The sequence below is a fragment of the Carassius auratus genome, unplaced genomic scaffold (assembly GCF_003368295.1).
Source record: "Carassius auratus strain Wakin unplaced genomic scaffold, ASM336829v1 scaf_tig00215912, whole genome shotgun sequence".
Classification (NCBI taxonomy): Eukaryota; Metazoa; Chordata; class Actinopteri; order Cypriniformes; family Cyprinidae; genus Carassius; species Carassius auratus.
In genome coordinates, this window is record NW_020528306.1 from 1,811,290 (window position 1) to 1,825,708 (window position 14,419).

At 36.8% G+C, this 14,419-nt stretch overlaps 1 protein-coding gene across 2 annotated transcripts in view; it reads left to right on the top strand.

Moving 5' to 3' along the window:
- LOC113096334 (sodium-dependent phosphate transporter 2-like) overlaps positions 1-14,419 on the top strand; it is a 40,466-nt gene that overhangs the window by 21,242 nt on the left and 4,805 nt on the right. The window contains exons 2-10 of one of the 2 annotated variants that reach the window (XM_026261692.1): positions 261-799; positions 1,195-1,335; positions 3,163-3,248; positions 4,028-4,124; positions 4,343-4,462; positions 6,219-6,428; positions 6,517-7,126; positions 7,961-8,146; positions 12,837-12,921. In XM_026261692.1, the coding sequence (XP_026117477.1) occupies positions 511-799; positions 1,195-1,335; positions 3,163-3,248; positions 4,028-4,124; positions 4,343-4,462; positions 6,219-6,428; positions 6,517-7,126; positions 7,961-8,146; positions 12,837-12,921 (1,824 nt within the window). In that variant the 5' untranslated portion in view covers positions 261-510. Of the gene's footprint in view, positions 1-260; positions 800-1,194; positions 1,336-3,162; positions 3,249-4,027; positions 4,125-4,342; positions 4,463-6,218; positions 6,429-6,516; positions 7,127-7,960; positions 8,147-10,835; positions 10,921-12,836; positions 12,922-14,419 lie in introns of both variants that reach the window. The other variant, XM_026261691.1, reaches the window with a different exon arrangement.

The following is a 14,419-nucleotide window of genomic DNA, read 5'->3' on the forward strand; positions in this document are numbered from 1 at the left end:
CACACTTTTTTTTTGTTAAACCAATAATTATATTTTACACTTACATACAATTTTTACATTAAACCTTTTATTGTTTGATGTTGAGAAAAGTGTCCTAAGCCTGTATTGAAATTATTTTTCCTAGGTTTATTGTTCCTTGACATCACCAACACCTTTCTCCAACTTTTCCATTTCCCATGGTCTTTTAGGCTACATTATGCAGTCTATAAGGAAATCTCAAATACTGTCTAATGATGTCCTTGTCTCTCTTGTTTTGACAGTTGAAGGCGTCTTTGTGGACAGGACACTTCGAGGGCCAAACAATGGAATGCTCTCTCCTGCCTACACTGCTCAGCACTCTACAGACTGAGGTTAAACGGCTTAGTTAGCAGTGTGCCTCTCCCCTAAGAACTCTTTTAGCTTGGGGAAAGTTTAAAAAAGGAGAATTTCCTTCATAGTACAACACATTAATCCAGTTCTTTGTAGTTGTTTTTTGGGATTCATTTTTGCTTTGTGTGAACACAAGTCAAGATGGATTTGGAACCGTACCTGTGGATGGTCGTGATTGGCTTCATTATAGCCTTCATCCTGGCATTTTCAGTGGGAGCCAATGACGTGGCTAATTCGTTTGGCACAGCAGTCGGGTCTGGGGTGGTGACATTACGTCAGGCCTGCATCCTGGCTTCCATATTTGAGACCCTTGGCTCCATGCTCCTCGGTGCCAAGGTCGGGGAAACCATTCGGAAGGGAATTATAGATGTCAGTTTATACAATGAAACGGTGCCGATACTGATGGCGGGAGAGGTCAGTGCCATGGTCGGTAAGTAATGGCTCATTTAAAGTTGAAACCTCAGTTTCGAAGATTAATGATGGAGAAGCTTAGCGAAGGCATTCGTATATTCGCTGTAGGCTGCCAGATTCTGGGAGTCATGATTACATGTTTTAGAGCAAGTTGTGATGAAGCATTTTAACCGTAAACGAGTAAAATATTTAAATAAAAAAATAGAACACTGCATGGATGGTTAAATTATTTTCATTTTTTAAATGTATAAAATCTCACTGGGTAATGAAAAGCTACATTGTAATGTTTTTAATAGTATCCCTTCTAGAGTCTGCATTAGAAACGGAGGCGAAGAGAACATATGGCTGGAAGACTTTTCATTGTTTTGTTTTTTTTGTTGCTCCACCTCCCACTCATATTCCCGTCATTTTCAGGGTCTGCGGTTTGGCAACTCATTGCCTCTTTTCTGAAGTTGCCCATTTCTGGAACTCATTGCATTGTGGGATCTACTATTGGCTTCTCCATGGTTGCTATTGGCACTAAAGGAGTACAGTGGATGCAGTTAGTCAAAATTGGTAAGAAAAAAAAAAGTCCATTATGCAATTCATTTTTATACTGTGGTAGTTATTTGCACACCAGAAAATTTAAAAACCGAGTGCTTAAGATCAGCCTTTTAGTGAATGTTTCTGCTCTCTAATTCTTTATTTGATGTCCTGTGTCCTTATTCATTTTACACTACTGTTCAAAAGTTTGGCAAAAAAAAAAAATATATATATTCAGTAAGGATGCATTAAATGGACCAAAAGATATAGTAAGTGTAAGGTCCAGGCACTCAGCCCAAGGAAGGTATCCGGTGCTGGATGAAGGTTTCTTACGTGTTCGGTCTTTCAGTACGTAGAGTTATTCAATTTAGGTTAAAAACCAAATCTGACTCCATTTTATTTAATCTGACTCCATTGTAATATGACCTCGAATTTAGGTTGGAATGCAAATTGGTTGTACGTCTGTTTCTAAATAGTAGGCCTATTCTTCTGACATTTGATTATTCTGGTTAAACTCTTTAGTTTATATTAACTTGTTTATTCGGGTGCCCATGTCGCTAACAAGGATTCAGCGTAATCTACTAGAGTCAATAATTACAGAGTAAAACAGAATAAAATCAAATGTAACAATTTATTATCAATCAGGTAAATATGTATTCTGCCAATTACATATCCAATTGAAACACATCAAATCATATCAATACAAAACATCAAAAATTCTCAAAGATGAATCTTAAAGTAAAATATGCATACCTGACCTTAGAAAATACATAGTATGAAGTGAAGAGACACACAACACACTACGCCCTGATCCTCTTGCTGCAATCGTTTAAATACCTCAGACCGAGACAAAGACAGAAACTAACAATTGGAATTTGATTAGGTCAGGTCCCAGACCAGGGTAGTTTACACCTCAATGGGAACAGAAGGTAATTGACATGGAAGACCCTGGAAAAGGGCACTCCCATTACAGTAATCAAAATATCTCTTGACTCTTCGGATCTGTATTATCTTCTAATCTACTTTTGTAAGATTGAGACCATTGTACCAGTTGCACGGAGACATTTCCAATGATACTAGACATGAGTGTTAGTTCACTTGCATTCACATTTTCATGTGATCATTTTGAGCAGACTGAGTAGAAGGAAGAATGGGTGAAGGGATTTAAAATGAAACAAATGGCCAGAAGGGGAGGAGGTCTCCTGCTCCTCCACTCTGTGGGGTGTCTCGAAGATGTCCGTGTATGTTTATATTGTCTGTTTCTCAGGAGATCAAAGTATCTCCGGTTCTTTCATCCTTACAGTAAAGGCATTCATAATGTTACAGAAGATTTCTATTTCAATGAAATACTGCTCTTTTGAACTTTCTATTCAAAATAAATCCTGAAAAACAAACCTCACAAGCATATTAAGCAGGAAAACTGTTTTCAACACTGATAATAATAACAATGCTTCTTGAGCACCAAATCAACATATTAGAATGATTTCTGAAGAATCATGTGACACTGAAGACTGAAAATTCAGCTTTGCCATCAAAGGAATAAATTTACATTTTAAAATACATGTAAATTATTTTTTAATTGAATGCAGTTATTTTTATTGTAATTATACTAGTTTTTTTATACTGTATTTGTTTTATGAAACTTATTTCAAAAACATTCAAAAAAAATCTCAAGCATTTGAATGGTAGTGTATTGTTTCTGTGGAGGGATGTTATCTCGTTTTTTTGTTGTTAATATACTTGTAACCGAGATGTGTAATTTATGTAACGTTGCCTGTTGGCCTTTGTACCTCTAGCAAAATTATGTGTCCTTATATTGGCATGCTATTGATTTTAATAATTGCTGTTTATTTAATACAGTTGCTTCATGGTTCATCTCCCCTCTGCTGTCTGGTCTCATGTCTGGTCTGCTTTTCTTCATCATCCGATATTTCATTCTTAGCAAGGTGAGTCATGGGTCGACTATTACACCTGTCTTTCATCCCCTTACTTCAGTGATCATGCTTAGACAAATTTGACATCGGAATGGGAAAACAAAACTAGTTTAAAGTTCTTATAGAGGTTTTAAGTGTTTTGCGCTTTTGATTCAGACATCCAATATAAACATTCAAGTGCAGCAGAGATGTTTGCCCAGTCCTTCAGTATACCAGTCCATCACCTGTCCTTATAAGACCTCATGTTTTCATTAAATTTTCTCTTTAACATGCATTCACCGATTTCCAAGTAACTGTGCCTGTGGCTGTTTATATTGCATGACAATAGCTCATCTGTGATGGCACAGCAACTGCTTTACAGTCCACAGCTATACATCTTTTAAATGTGTGGCTGGTGTAGACTCTGCTTCAGTAAACTATCCCTTTAAGAGAGTATTTAAATTACTGTTGGTATTGCTAAAATTAAAAAAGTGTAGCCTTAGCAACAGAATTAAATTAAGGCTGAAGTACAAAATAATTAAAAATTAGAAATTGTAAAAAAATTAAGCTAAACAGCAATTAAAAAAATTCTAATAAAAATGAACACATAAAATACTGGTAATATAAAAATAAAAGTTATTTCAAAATAGTGATAAAATGGTATAGTTCTATATAAATTAAACAAAAATTCTATATCAAAAATAGAGATTGAAATGTGCCTAAATTGTAACCATTGGATGTGTTTTGTTCTTATGGTGTCTGTGTTTTGTATACAAAGAGTTTAAGCTCTTTCTGTGATCTGTCTTTTACAGGATGACCCTGTTCCCAATGGCCTTTGCGCTTTGCCCCTCTTCTACGCATCAACCATCGGAATCAACGCCTTCTCCATCATGTACACTGGAGCTCCCTGTAAGCTGGAAGTGAAAACACATTCACACAAAAGACTTCCTTGATCAGACATGAGCTTGTTTGTTGTCATTGAATAAGTGTCATTGAATAAGCCATGTTTTCAACATTGTTTTAAGATCGCTTCCATGTAAAATATATGTTCTATCAAGATAAATGCACATAAACGCACAGCAAAATGTATTTATGTGTGACTGTCACGCTCTTTCTTTATTGTGCAGTACTGGGCTTGGAGATGCTCCCTGTCTGGGCTGTCGCCCTCATTACTTTGGCTGGTGCTCTGGTATGTGCCGGTCTGGTCTGGATTTTTGTTTGCCCCTGGATGAGAAAGAAAATAGCAAGTATGTACTGTCCTTTTCCCTCCCGCGGGCTTGTGATTTTAGTTATCAGATCTCTGTGTGTTTGTCCTAAATGTTCTATTCATTTGTCCAATTAGGAATCAATTATCTGAGGACAGTTGTTATTACTAACTAAATTTGCAGAAATTGTGTGATCCACGTGTTTTTGACATCTGGCCATTTAGTTAGATATCTGTAATCTAGCTTTGGAAAAAAATCAAAGATGTGACTCAGCATGAGGCATCTTGACTATCTCAGGAGGGAAGGATTTGCCTTACATCTGCTGCTCTGCTCTGCTGGGGCGCTCTGTAATGTAAAGACAATCTTTTGCTGGCTCTGGCTTGTGGGCCCATGTTGCGTTCGGCTGACGCTGAGAGTAATGAAAAGCAAATAAACTGAAGCTGTTTATTTGAGAACATCAGTTTTTGTTTTCCAGATGAGTCACATGGACCTTGTGCAGTCGATGTACCTTTCTCAGAGCAAGAGTGACTGCCCACATGTTTTGATTGGGGGAAGTGTATTAGTGAAATAAAATATTAAAGCACTCCTTTCACTCACAGATCAGTGCTTTAAATTGTTGCATGCTTTATTAAATTTGTTTTCAGATCAAGGGTCTGATTCATAGTGCGGTTTGTAGGAGTTGTAGGAATCTATTTATTTATTTGGCTTTCAGGCTATTGAGAAGGAATTGTGTGTGAATCTCAAAATTAGCATTAAATATGTGGGGCACTAACTTAAAGTGCTTGTTGTTGTTGTTCATTATCACTGCTCAATTTAAAAAGGCCAGTTGTAATCCTACTGATATCACAGTTTTTCATGCATGGATTATCCATGTTTATTAGTGATTGTTTGCTTGATTATATTATTTCTCACTGTAATATTGTAAATTTCAGCTTTTCACCAGTTTCACAAAGCTTGCCTAGTTCCCCTCATCTGCTCTGCAAATAACTTTTATGTTGATTAGGGATGCACTGATGAGACAATTCTGGCTGATACCAATAAGTGAAAATGTGAAATAATTTTGTCAATATTGCACTACCTTTAAATATTTGGGTTAGTGTTATTTATTTATTTTTTATTTTTTTTGATGAGAGAAACTAAAGACACATCTTGTTCTTTTTACAACCTTCTATTCATCAGAGAATCCTGTAAAATGTAATCATAGTCTCCACCAAAATAATAAGTACTTTTAACTACTGTTGTCAGTATAATTATAAAATTTTTCATGAGCACCAGATCAGCATATCAGAATGTTTTCTGAAGAATGGAGTAATAATGTTGTTGATACAGCTTTGAATCACTGTAAAAATGTACATTTTACTAATATATATATATATATATATATATATATATATATATATATATATATAATTCACAGTATAACACTTTTTTCTGTTTTTATCAAATAAATGCAGCCTTGGTGAGCATTAAAGAGTTTTTTTTAAATACAATTTTGCTCAAAAGACCCATTTTAACTATATTGTAAATTTAAAATTAATCACTAAAAACTAAAATCAGATTGAAGTGTATTAAAGTGTATTTTATCACAGTGATTTTAATACATATAATGTCCAATAACTGTAAGCTAAATGCATAAAAAATGGAAATAAGATGATGCACAATTAAATATCCCATGTGGACTGATATGATAAAAAAATAATATAAAAATCTATCAATATAATGCTATATCATGCATGTGTATCATTGATACCTTATATATGACTTTCTTAATTCTTTCTATTCTGTTTCCCCAAAACAGGTCAGCTGAAGAAAGAGCATGCTCTTTCCCACATTTCTGATGAGAGTTTGGATAAAATCCCGGAGGAGGAAGAGGAAGCCCCTGTGTTTAAAGAGCTTCCAGGTGCAAAAAGCAGCAACGATGCTGTGCTGCCCCTGACAGAGGAGTCCACAGGAGAGCTGAACAGCCTGGCTAATGGAGGCACCGTCCTGCCCCACGGCAGAGTGTATGGTACGTTAAAGGACCTATCTGGTTTTTAATGGGCACTGTCTGACCAAAATATCCTGCGCTAACCTATCTTTTTTTTTTCTTCTGTCAGGTCGCACTAACTCCATGACCAACGGGTGCCTCAAGTCACCCGTGTCCAATGGGGGCTTCAGCTTTGACGGACACATGCGCAGTGATGGCCAGGTCTATCACACGGTTCATAAGGACTCTGGTCTCTACAAGGACCTCCTTCACAAGATCCACCTGGGCCGCCTGGAGGATGAGCGCAGCAGCTCACGTCCCGACAACAGCTACCGCCACCTCCGCCGCAACAACAGCTATACATGTTACACAGCTGCCATCTGCGGCATTCCAGTGCAGCCCCTGATCCGGTCAGAGTCCAGCGCCCCTCCTCCAGAGGACAGTGAGAAGCTAGTGGGCGACACGGTCTTCTATTCGAAAAAGCGATTGCGCTACGACAGCTATTCCAGCTACTGTAACGCGGTTGCAGAGGCTGAGATTGAAGCGGAGGAAGGTGACATGGATGTGAAGTTGGCAGCAGATAAAAGGGAGCCCCAGGCCCCAGCTGAAGGGATCCTGGAGGACTGTGTTGATGAGGACAAGGAAGAGAAGGACAATCCTCAAGTCTACCTGCTCTTCCACTTCCTGCAAATCCTGACCGCCTGTTTCGGATCGTTTGCGCATGGGGGGAATGATGTCAGGTATGTCACTCGATGACGTCTTTGTTTAATTATTAATTAATAAGAATATTTTCCCACAACACTTTTTTTTTTTTTTTGATGTGCAAGTTTTTAAGCATGCTTTTGAGAAACTTAAGTATTTTCCTTTTTTAATATTTTTACTTTTTAGTATAATCAGTGCATTCAGAATAAGACCTAGTGTACTATGTGCACCATTTCTTCACATTCCACAGCATTAGTTCCCTGAGAACAAGGGCACAGATCAGGTTCACGGCTCTACAGATGATTTGGCTCATACTCAGACTGTTAAGACCAAAGTGAGACGTGGCCATTTGTTTAAGTTAACCTTCAGCTGCTTAATGTTTTAAGTTAAAATCTTTAAAATTCAAACGAAGTTCTCTCTTAGGAAAAAAAAAAGTGCTAAAGCTCTCAATGGGGCAGTACCTTTTTCGAAAGGTACAAATATAGGCCATATGTATGAATATGTACCCTTTAAGGGTAAATAAGCTACCAACATGTGCCTTTTAAAAGGATACTCCCCCAGTGACAGCTTCTATACAGTTTTTTTTTTTTTTTTACAGAGAGCATGTGACCTCTCCACTGTCAGAGCAATAGTGGTAGAGCATTACATTAGCAGCACAAAAAGGTTGTGGGTTCAATTCCCAGGGAACACACATACTGGTAAAAAAAAAAAATGTATAGCCTGAATGCACTGTAAGTCGCTTTAGATGAAAGCGTGTGCTAAATGCATAAATGTGATTTAAAGACCACATTGCTTCATCCCTATACAGTTTGTATCATTACCTTGTTCAGTCACTTCCCCTGTTAACATGCTTGTTTTTTCCCTTTTTGCAGTAATGCAATTGGCCCTTTGGTGGCCCTGTGGATGATTTACGAGCAGGGTGGGGTGATGCAGGATGCGGCCACACCTATCTGGCTACTGTTATATGGTGGCATCGGAATCTGTACTGGACTGTGGGTTTGGGGTCGACGTGTCATTCAAACAATGGGCAAAGACCTCACTCCCATCACCCCCTCCAGGTGAGATCGGCCTTTTGGCAGAGAGCATGATGTTTGTGCATGATAATTGATGCATGTTCTCCCGTTGCATGCAGATGTGATGATTTCTTATCCACGGTAAGATATCTTCTTAAGCCCAATGCACACTGTACAATTTTGCCGATAATTTAGAAATTTTACACAAAGATCTCACTGGCACCATACCATTCAATCTAAAAAGCAGCAATCAAAAGAAGAGAAAAATTGCACAGTGTATAGTGGGCTTAATTTAAGTGGCCTCTTACAGGAAACCCATGACAAAAACATACTATTAAAAGTTGTCTTTCTTTTTCTGTAGCTAGTGGAAAATTGTTGAAGTGGAGGACCGGTTTTTGGGTGTAAAATGCTGACAGAACTGAAACCTTCCTCTTGGTCCTAAACCAGTGCTGAAGGTGTAATCATAGACTACAGAAACAGAGCATGTGCTTTGACAATAGTTTATCTGATATTAAAATCTTGCTAGATCAGTTCTGTTTATCTGTTTTTCTTCTCTCGTTTGGGTACTTGCCCTCATCCCCTCTGTGTTACCACCACAAATCAGGTTAAATATCACTGTAGAATAAACCTTCAGTAAAAATTTTTACATTTAGAATAAAGGCAGATTAATCTCGGTTTTGCAGCAACCGCTCAGAACTGGCTGGGTTTGCTAAATATAGCAAGACACTTGTGCGCACAGCCCCAGCGACCTTGCTTTCTCTTAGTAACGAAACAAACTGTCAAAAACAAATGAGCTTGAGTTGATAATCAGAACAAATGTGACTGGACACAAATCCAAACCAAAATTTGAAATGAGCCTTTGAAATAAAAAAGCTAATTATTCTGTTAATGTCTAAGCTCCAAAATTTGTATATATGTAAAAGATAATAAAAAAAAGAATTTAGAAATTTGTAGATTAGTGTCTTTTTCAAGTGAATCTCATCACACATTGAACTGTGAATGAGTTTTTTTGTTTTACTGTCAGTAATTTATTCATCATCATACGTTTTTTTTCACACAAGTATTTGTCAATAGAAAGTAACAGATGTAATAACAAGTATGGTAACTGAAAGTTTACTCCCAAAAAAAAATCTTATTGGTTTACATCAAACCACAACTACCCAGAAAAATGTAGTATAATGGGGAGTTTTGCCAACTTTAATCAGAAAATAAAAAAAATATAGTAATAGTGTATTTGAAAATAACAAAAATTGTACATTCATGGAAGTTAAACTTTCAACAAGATTTAACAAAATAGCTAATAATTATGATTTGCTGATAAGATTGATTTGCTGCAACATTTCGAAGTTTCGTAATGAGCGCGTTTACATGCACGTTCTTAAGCCGAAAATGCACTTGATCATGTAAATGTGGTAAACCATTTTCAATGATCGGAGTATGGTCATAAAAGGCGTGAAGTATAAACCGGTGCAGCAGGTGGTTTTTTGCCTCTTACTCTGATTGTGCACGGCATGTAAACGCAATAACCTGCTTTCTGTCAGGTTACTGATGTGTGCATGTGTGATAACATGACAGCTAACACATCATTAGTGCAGATTAAAGTGACAAACGTCTTGCTCGGTCTAGATTATATCACAAAAGCAGACTTTTTCATGACTCAGAAAATGATAAAAATGTGTTCTCAACTCGTGCAGCAGAAGTGGTTCAGTCACTGTGCTGCCTTTATAACTGCATGAGAGGATAAAATATGAGCTTGAACTTTCCCGACATGTTGCAAGCTTAATTTAACATCACAACTGACAAATGAATAGATTACTCTGAGTCAGATACGCAAATGATTATATTTTGACACGACTACAGGGAAATAACCTGTTTTGTTAATGAAGTCATGTAAATGCAGCTTACTTGCGTTGTCAGGTTACTGATGTGCATGTAAATGGGGAAAACTGGTTATTTAAATAAGCTGATATCCGTGAGTTATCAGCTTACTGGTGTGCATGTAAATGTGCTCAATGTGTGTGTGACTGAACGATTTCGCACAGCAGGTCTCTACGCTCCTGCATGACCGTCAGTCTGTACTCTGTGAGTGAGTGTGCATCAGGTGGCCATGTTCCCCGTCTCATGCCCTCACGTAGCGCTCAGAAATAACAATCAGTGTGACCTCAGTATCTGTCAGCTTGCTCACTGGCTTTGATGTTTGTTGACAGGAAGTCAAGTTGTTGTTTTTTTTATTTATTTTTTAAAGGGGACAACGTAAGGGAATAGTGAACACCACGCAGTATAAATTTTTTTTTTAACTCTTGCGGTTTAGATTTGTTTGCATGATTTAATGGAGGGTTCTGGGTCTGCTTGTTTGTGCACAGTGAATATCTTCCTCACATGTTCATGCTGTCCTTGTGTGTTTTGAGAGGCCACAGGAGTTTATCAGCACAAGCGTAATCTTCCACAGAACTGCCGCTGTTTCCACCTGCATGCATGCACACGTGCCTACCCTGTGATACACACACACACACCTTCATACTTAATAGGCAAAAGCTCACAGAAAACCTGTCAACCTTGTTTTCTTATTACTTCACCTTCATCTCCTTGTGGACTTTTTGCATGCCTGTTAAAATGTTTCCACTCCTCTAGACCTGCGTGCTGCACGTCTCTCTCAACGGCATGCATTGTCATTAACTTTTTTAACTGCAGGTGTGACTGTATAAAGTTGTGTTTTGTTGCCCTCCCCCCGCAGTGGATTCACTATTGAGCTGGCCTCAGCGCTCACTGTTGTTTTGGCGTCCAATATCGGACTTCCAATCAGTACGACACACTGCAAGGTAAAGATCGGGTCAGAGCCCAGCTCGACCCCCTTTGGTTATTGTGTGCATGCCACCAGAGAGAGGAGGGAGCCGTCTTGTTTTTGCAGGGAATGAGAGGTGCCCACATCAGCTTTCAGCATATAGCGCTGCTATTTGTTATTGATAAATAATGACATGGACGCACAGCAACTTAACACAAATAAACGCGGTCCTATTACAGTAAACGGACAAAATCTCATGTTCTACTCTGTTGTTTCAGATTGAGTCAAATATTTTGATGTGTCCTGTGTCTCACTGGGCTTGACCTCGCTAGATCTCAAATGTAATCAACTATTAAACTCATACAATCAAATGATATAATTTTATAATTATAAATAATTGTTGAAAAATGGTGTAAGAATTAAGTTGTATAGAACTTTTATATGACATATAAGTTTATTAATAACCACTGTTGCAATTTTTCTAAAGTTTTTAAAAAGCAGTTTTTTGTTTATTGAAATAAAGCTGAAATAAAATATTAGTATAAAGTATTAGATGAAAAACTTAAAAATGAGAAATGTTGCATTAGCAAATAACTGAAAATGTTTCAATTAAAATACTGAAACTAAAACTGAAATGGAAATGAAAGCTAAATGTAAAAAAACGAATAAAAACAAAAAACGGCTTAACAAAATGACTGAAACTAAAAATAAACTAAACTCAATATATGTACATAAAAGACAATTAGAAATATTAATAACTGCTATTTATGAATACTAAAAAGTTAAAACAATCAGAAATAATACTAAAATAGCACTGTTACTACTAACAAAAATATATTACCAAATTAACTAGACTAATAGTTACTTCTCTATTATTTTGAATTTTTTTTATTTAATGAATTTAAATACAGAGTTAAATACAAGTTATAATATTAAATAAAGCATATAATGTAATATGTTGTTTAAAGTGCATCTGACCTTTTTTTTTTTTTTTTTTTTTTTTTATTGTTATGGGATTTAACCTGTCACTCACCTTTTTGAAGATAGACATGAATGTGCATGATACAAACATACATTTTTATAATTCATGACTGAAAACATTTTGTAACATGATTTTGATGCACCATTTACATGGTAATGCAATGTCTGATTTTAAAATGGGTTTTGAAGGATGAATTTTGAGATTTTATGTTTTCAAGTGATATATAACTCCTGATGATTTCTAAAATGTGATAGAGAAAAAGGCAACAAGGAAGTCTTTTTTTTAAATAAAGGTCAAAGCTCCTTTTGTAATGTAGATTTCTGAGGGTGCACTCTTGTCATAAATTCATCTATTACTTTTCCTACATAATTTTTAACAAAAAATATTGGTAAAATATATATTTTGGGAGTCTTAGACCTTTCCAACGATATATAGTTTGTCAAGATTAGATTAGATTTGATTGTAATATAGTCAACGTAGGTGTCCCGTATACGGGACGGGGTGACATTTAACAGGTTAATGTATTTATTTTTTTAATCAAGATTATACTCGGACAGGCATCCTGGATTCTCTGATCTCTGTCATCCAGTTACGGATGTTATTGGCTTGTCACTGTTTCTGATGGTTATAAAGCAACTTTACTGCCCACTGATGTCAATCCTGGGACAATAAACGCTCTCATCCAGGCTGAGACAGCTCTCTCAAACCCTTTAGAAATGAAGACAAATGCTCCCTCTTCTTCTCTCAGGCCTTGGTGCATACAGGATGAAATAACGCTCTTCTCTTCACAGATCTGTGTTTAAGTGATTCTTCACTACATCAGCTCTTTGTCCCCCTCCTCTTCTCTCTCATGGCATGTTGCTGTGTATTTGTGCGCATTTGCTCGGGCCACTGGTGTCTTGCTCCATGCTGTGTGTGTCTCTTACGTTTTGTCTGTTGTGTTTGTCTTGTCATTTGTTGTCTTTTCACAGTGGATTTTGCATTGAAGTAATGAGTGCTCTAACAGTGCTCGTTGCCTCTAATGTGGGCGTTCCTATAAGCTCCACCCACTGCAAGGTATTGGTTGAGTAGTGTAGCTTTGGTAGTGCTAAACTCCACCCCCATAGCTTCACTAGTGTAATCATCGAACAGCCAATCAATACTCACCTCTGCAAACATGTAACTCCATGATTGCAGCTTCGATTCGCCTAATCGATTCATCTGTTTAGTTGTTAAAAAGATAATGCATTAATCGAAGACAGGATGTTTTCTGTGTAGGTACTGTGTAGTCCAGATGCTAAACATGTTAACCAAACCACGCCAACTGTGATTTCATTAAATTATAGGTAATTTCTTCTCTTTAGCATAGGTCAACAGCCTGAACCGTTCACATTAGGCTAATACTTGACAGAAATGAGTCCAGCAATCTCACCTATAGTCAAAAATCCCCCCAAAAATATTGGTTATATTTTGTCGCTACACATTCCTCAAGCACAAATGAACTGACTTCTGTTTATTCTCTATTTTTTCTTGTGTGTGCTTTATAATGTTTTTGTAGGGGTTTGGGGATGCTTTACAAGGGCAGTCAAGAGCTTTAAGCATGTTTGGCTTTTAGACTGATACCTCATTCTCCTCCATGACCTCTATTCAGATTCATAAACTTCTTGAAAAATCTTTGTAGTGCTTTAAAACATGAATAGAGGCTAAAGATAGAGGGCTTGAGGTTCAGTTTGAGTCAGGGCTGTCAAGTTAATGTGGTCATTTAGTGTGATTAAAAAAAATAGAGGCCTGTTCACACCAAGGACAATGACTATAAAGATATAGCTCTAAAAATTGTTCTCAATATTAAAGAATAGCACACCACAGCTGTAATGATAAAGGAAAAGAGAAATAATATCATTGGAATCACTTTCAGAATGATTTTTCCAGCTGATGAATGATAAAAACATTGACAGCCAATCAGAATCTTAGGACTTCGGATTTCCAGACAATATCAACGCTTATATAATTACCTTTATAATTGTCTTAATAGTTATCATTCTTGGTGTGAAAGGGCCTTAACCCAATTAATTTAACATGTTCTCTCTCTCTCTCTCTCTCTCTCTCTCTCTCTCTCTCTCTCTCTCTCTCTCTCTCTCTCTCTCTCTCTGTGTCATTATATTTATTTATTTATACACACAGTTGTGCTTTACCCTTTGTAAAGTTTACATACCCCTTGAAAAATATGGAAAATGTAAATAATTTTCAAAAAAATTGCATGTCTTCAAAAAGCAATTTCACATAATGGATACATATATATAATCCACAAGACGAAATTATAGTTTATAAGAATGATAATTGTAAAAAAATAATAGAATAAATAATTGGGTTTATCAGCATTACTACTGTGAGGATGTCAAAATCTGAATTAGCAGGCCATTAATGTCCAGCTGAGCCTTGTCCAGTAAAGCCACTTATATTATTATGAAATGGGAACAGAGACTTTGCAGCAATGGAGGAGTCGCATCTTCATCAGGTTTCTTTTGATTAGATCTTGTTTGCTAAACAAATTCCCAGAAAGGTCATAAATCTTGTT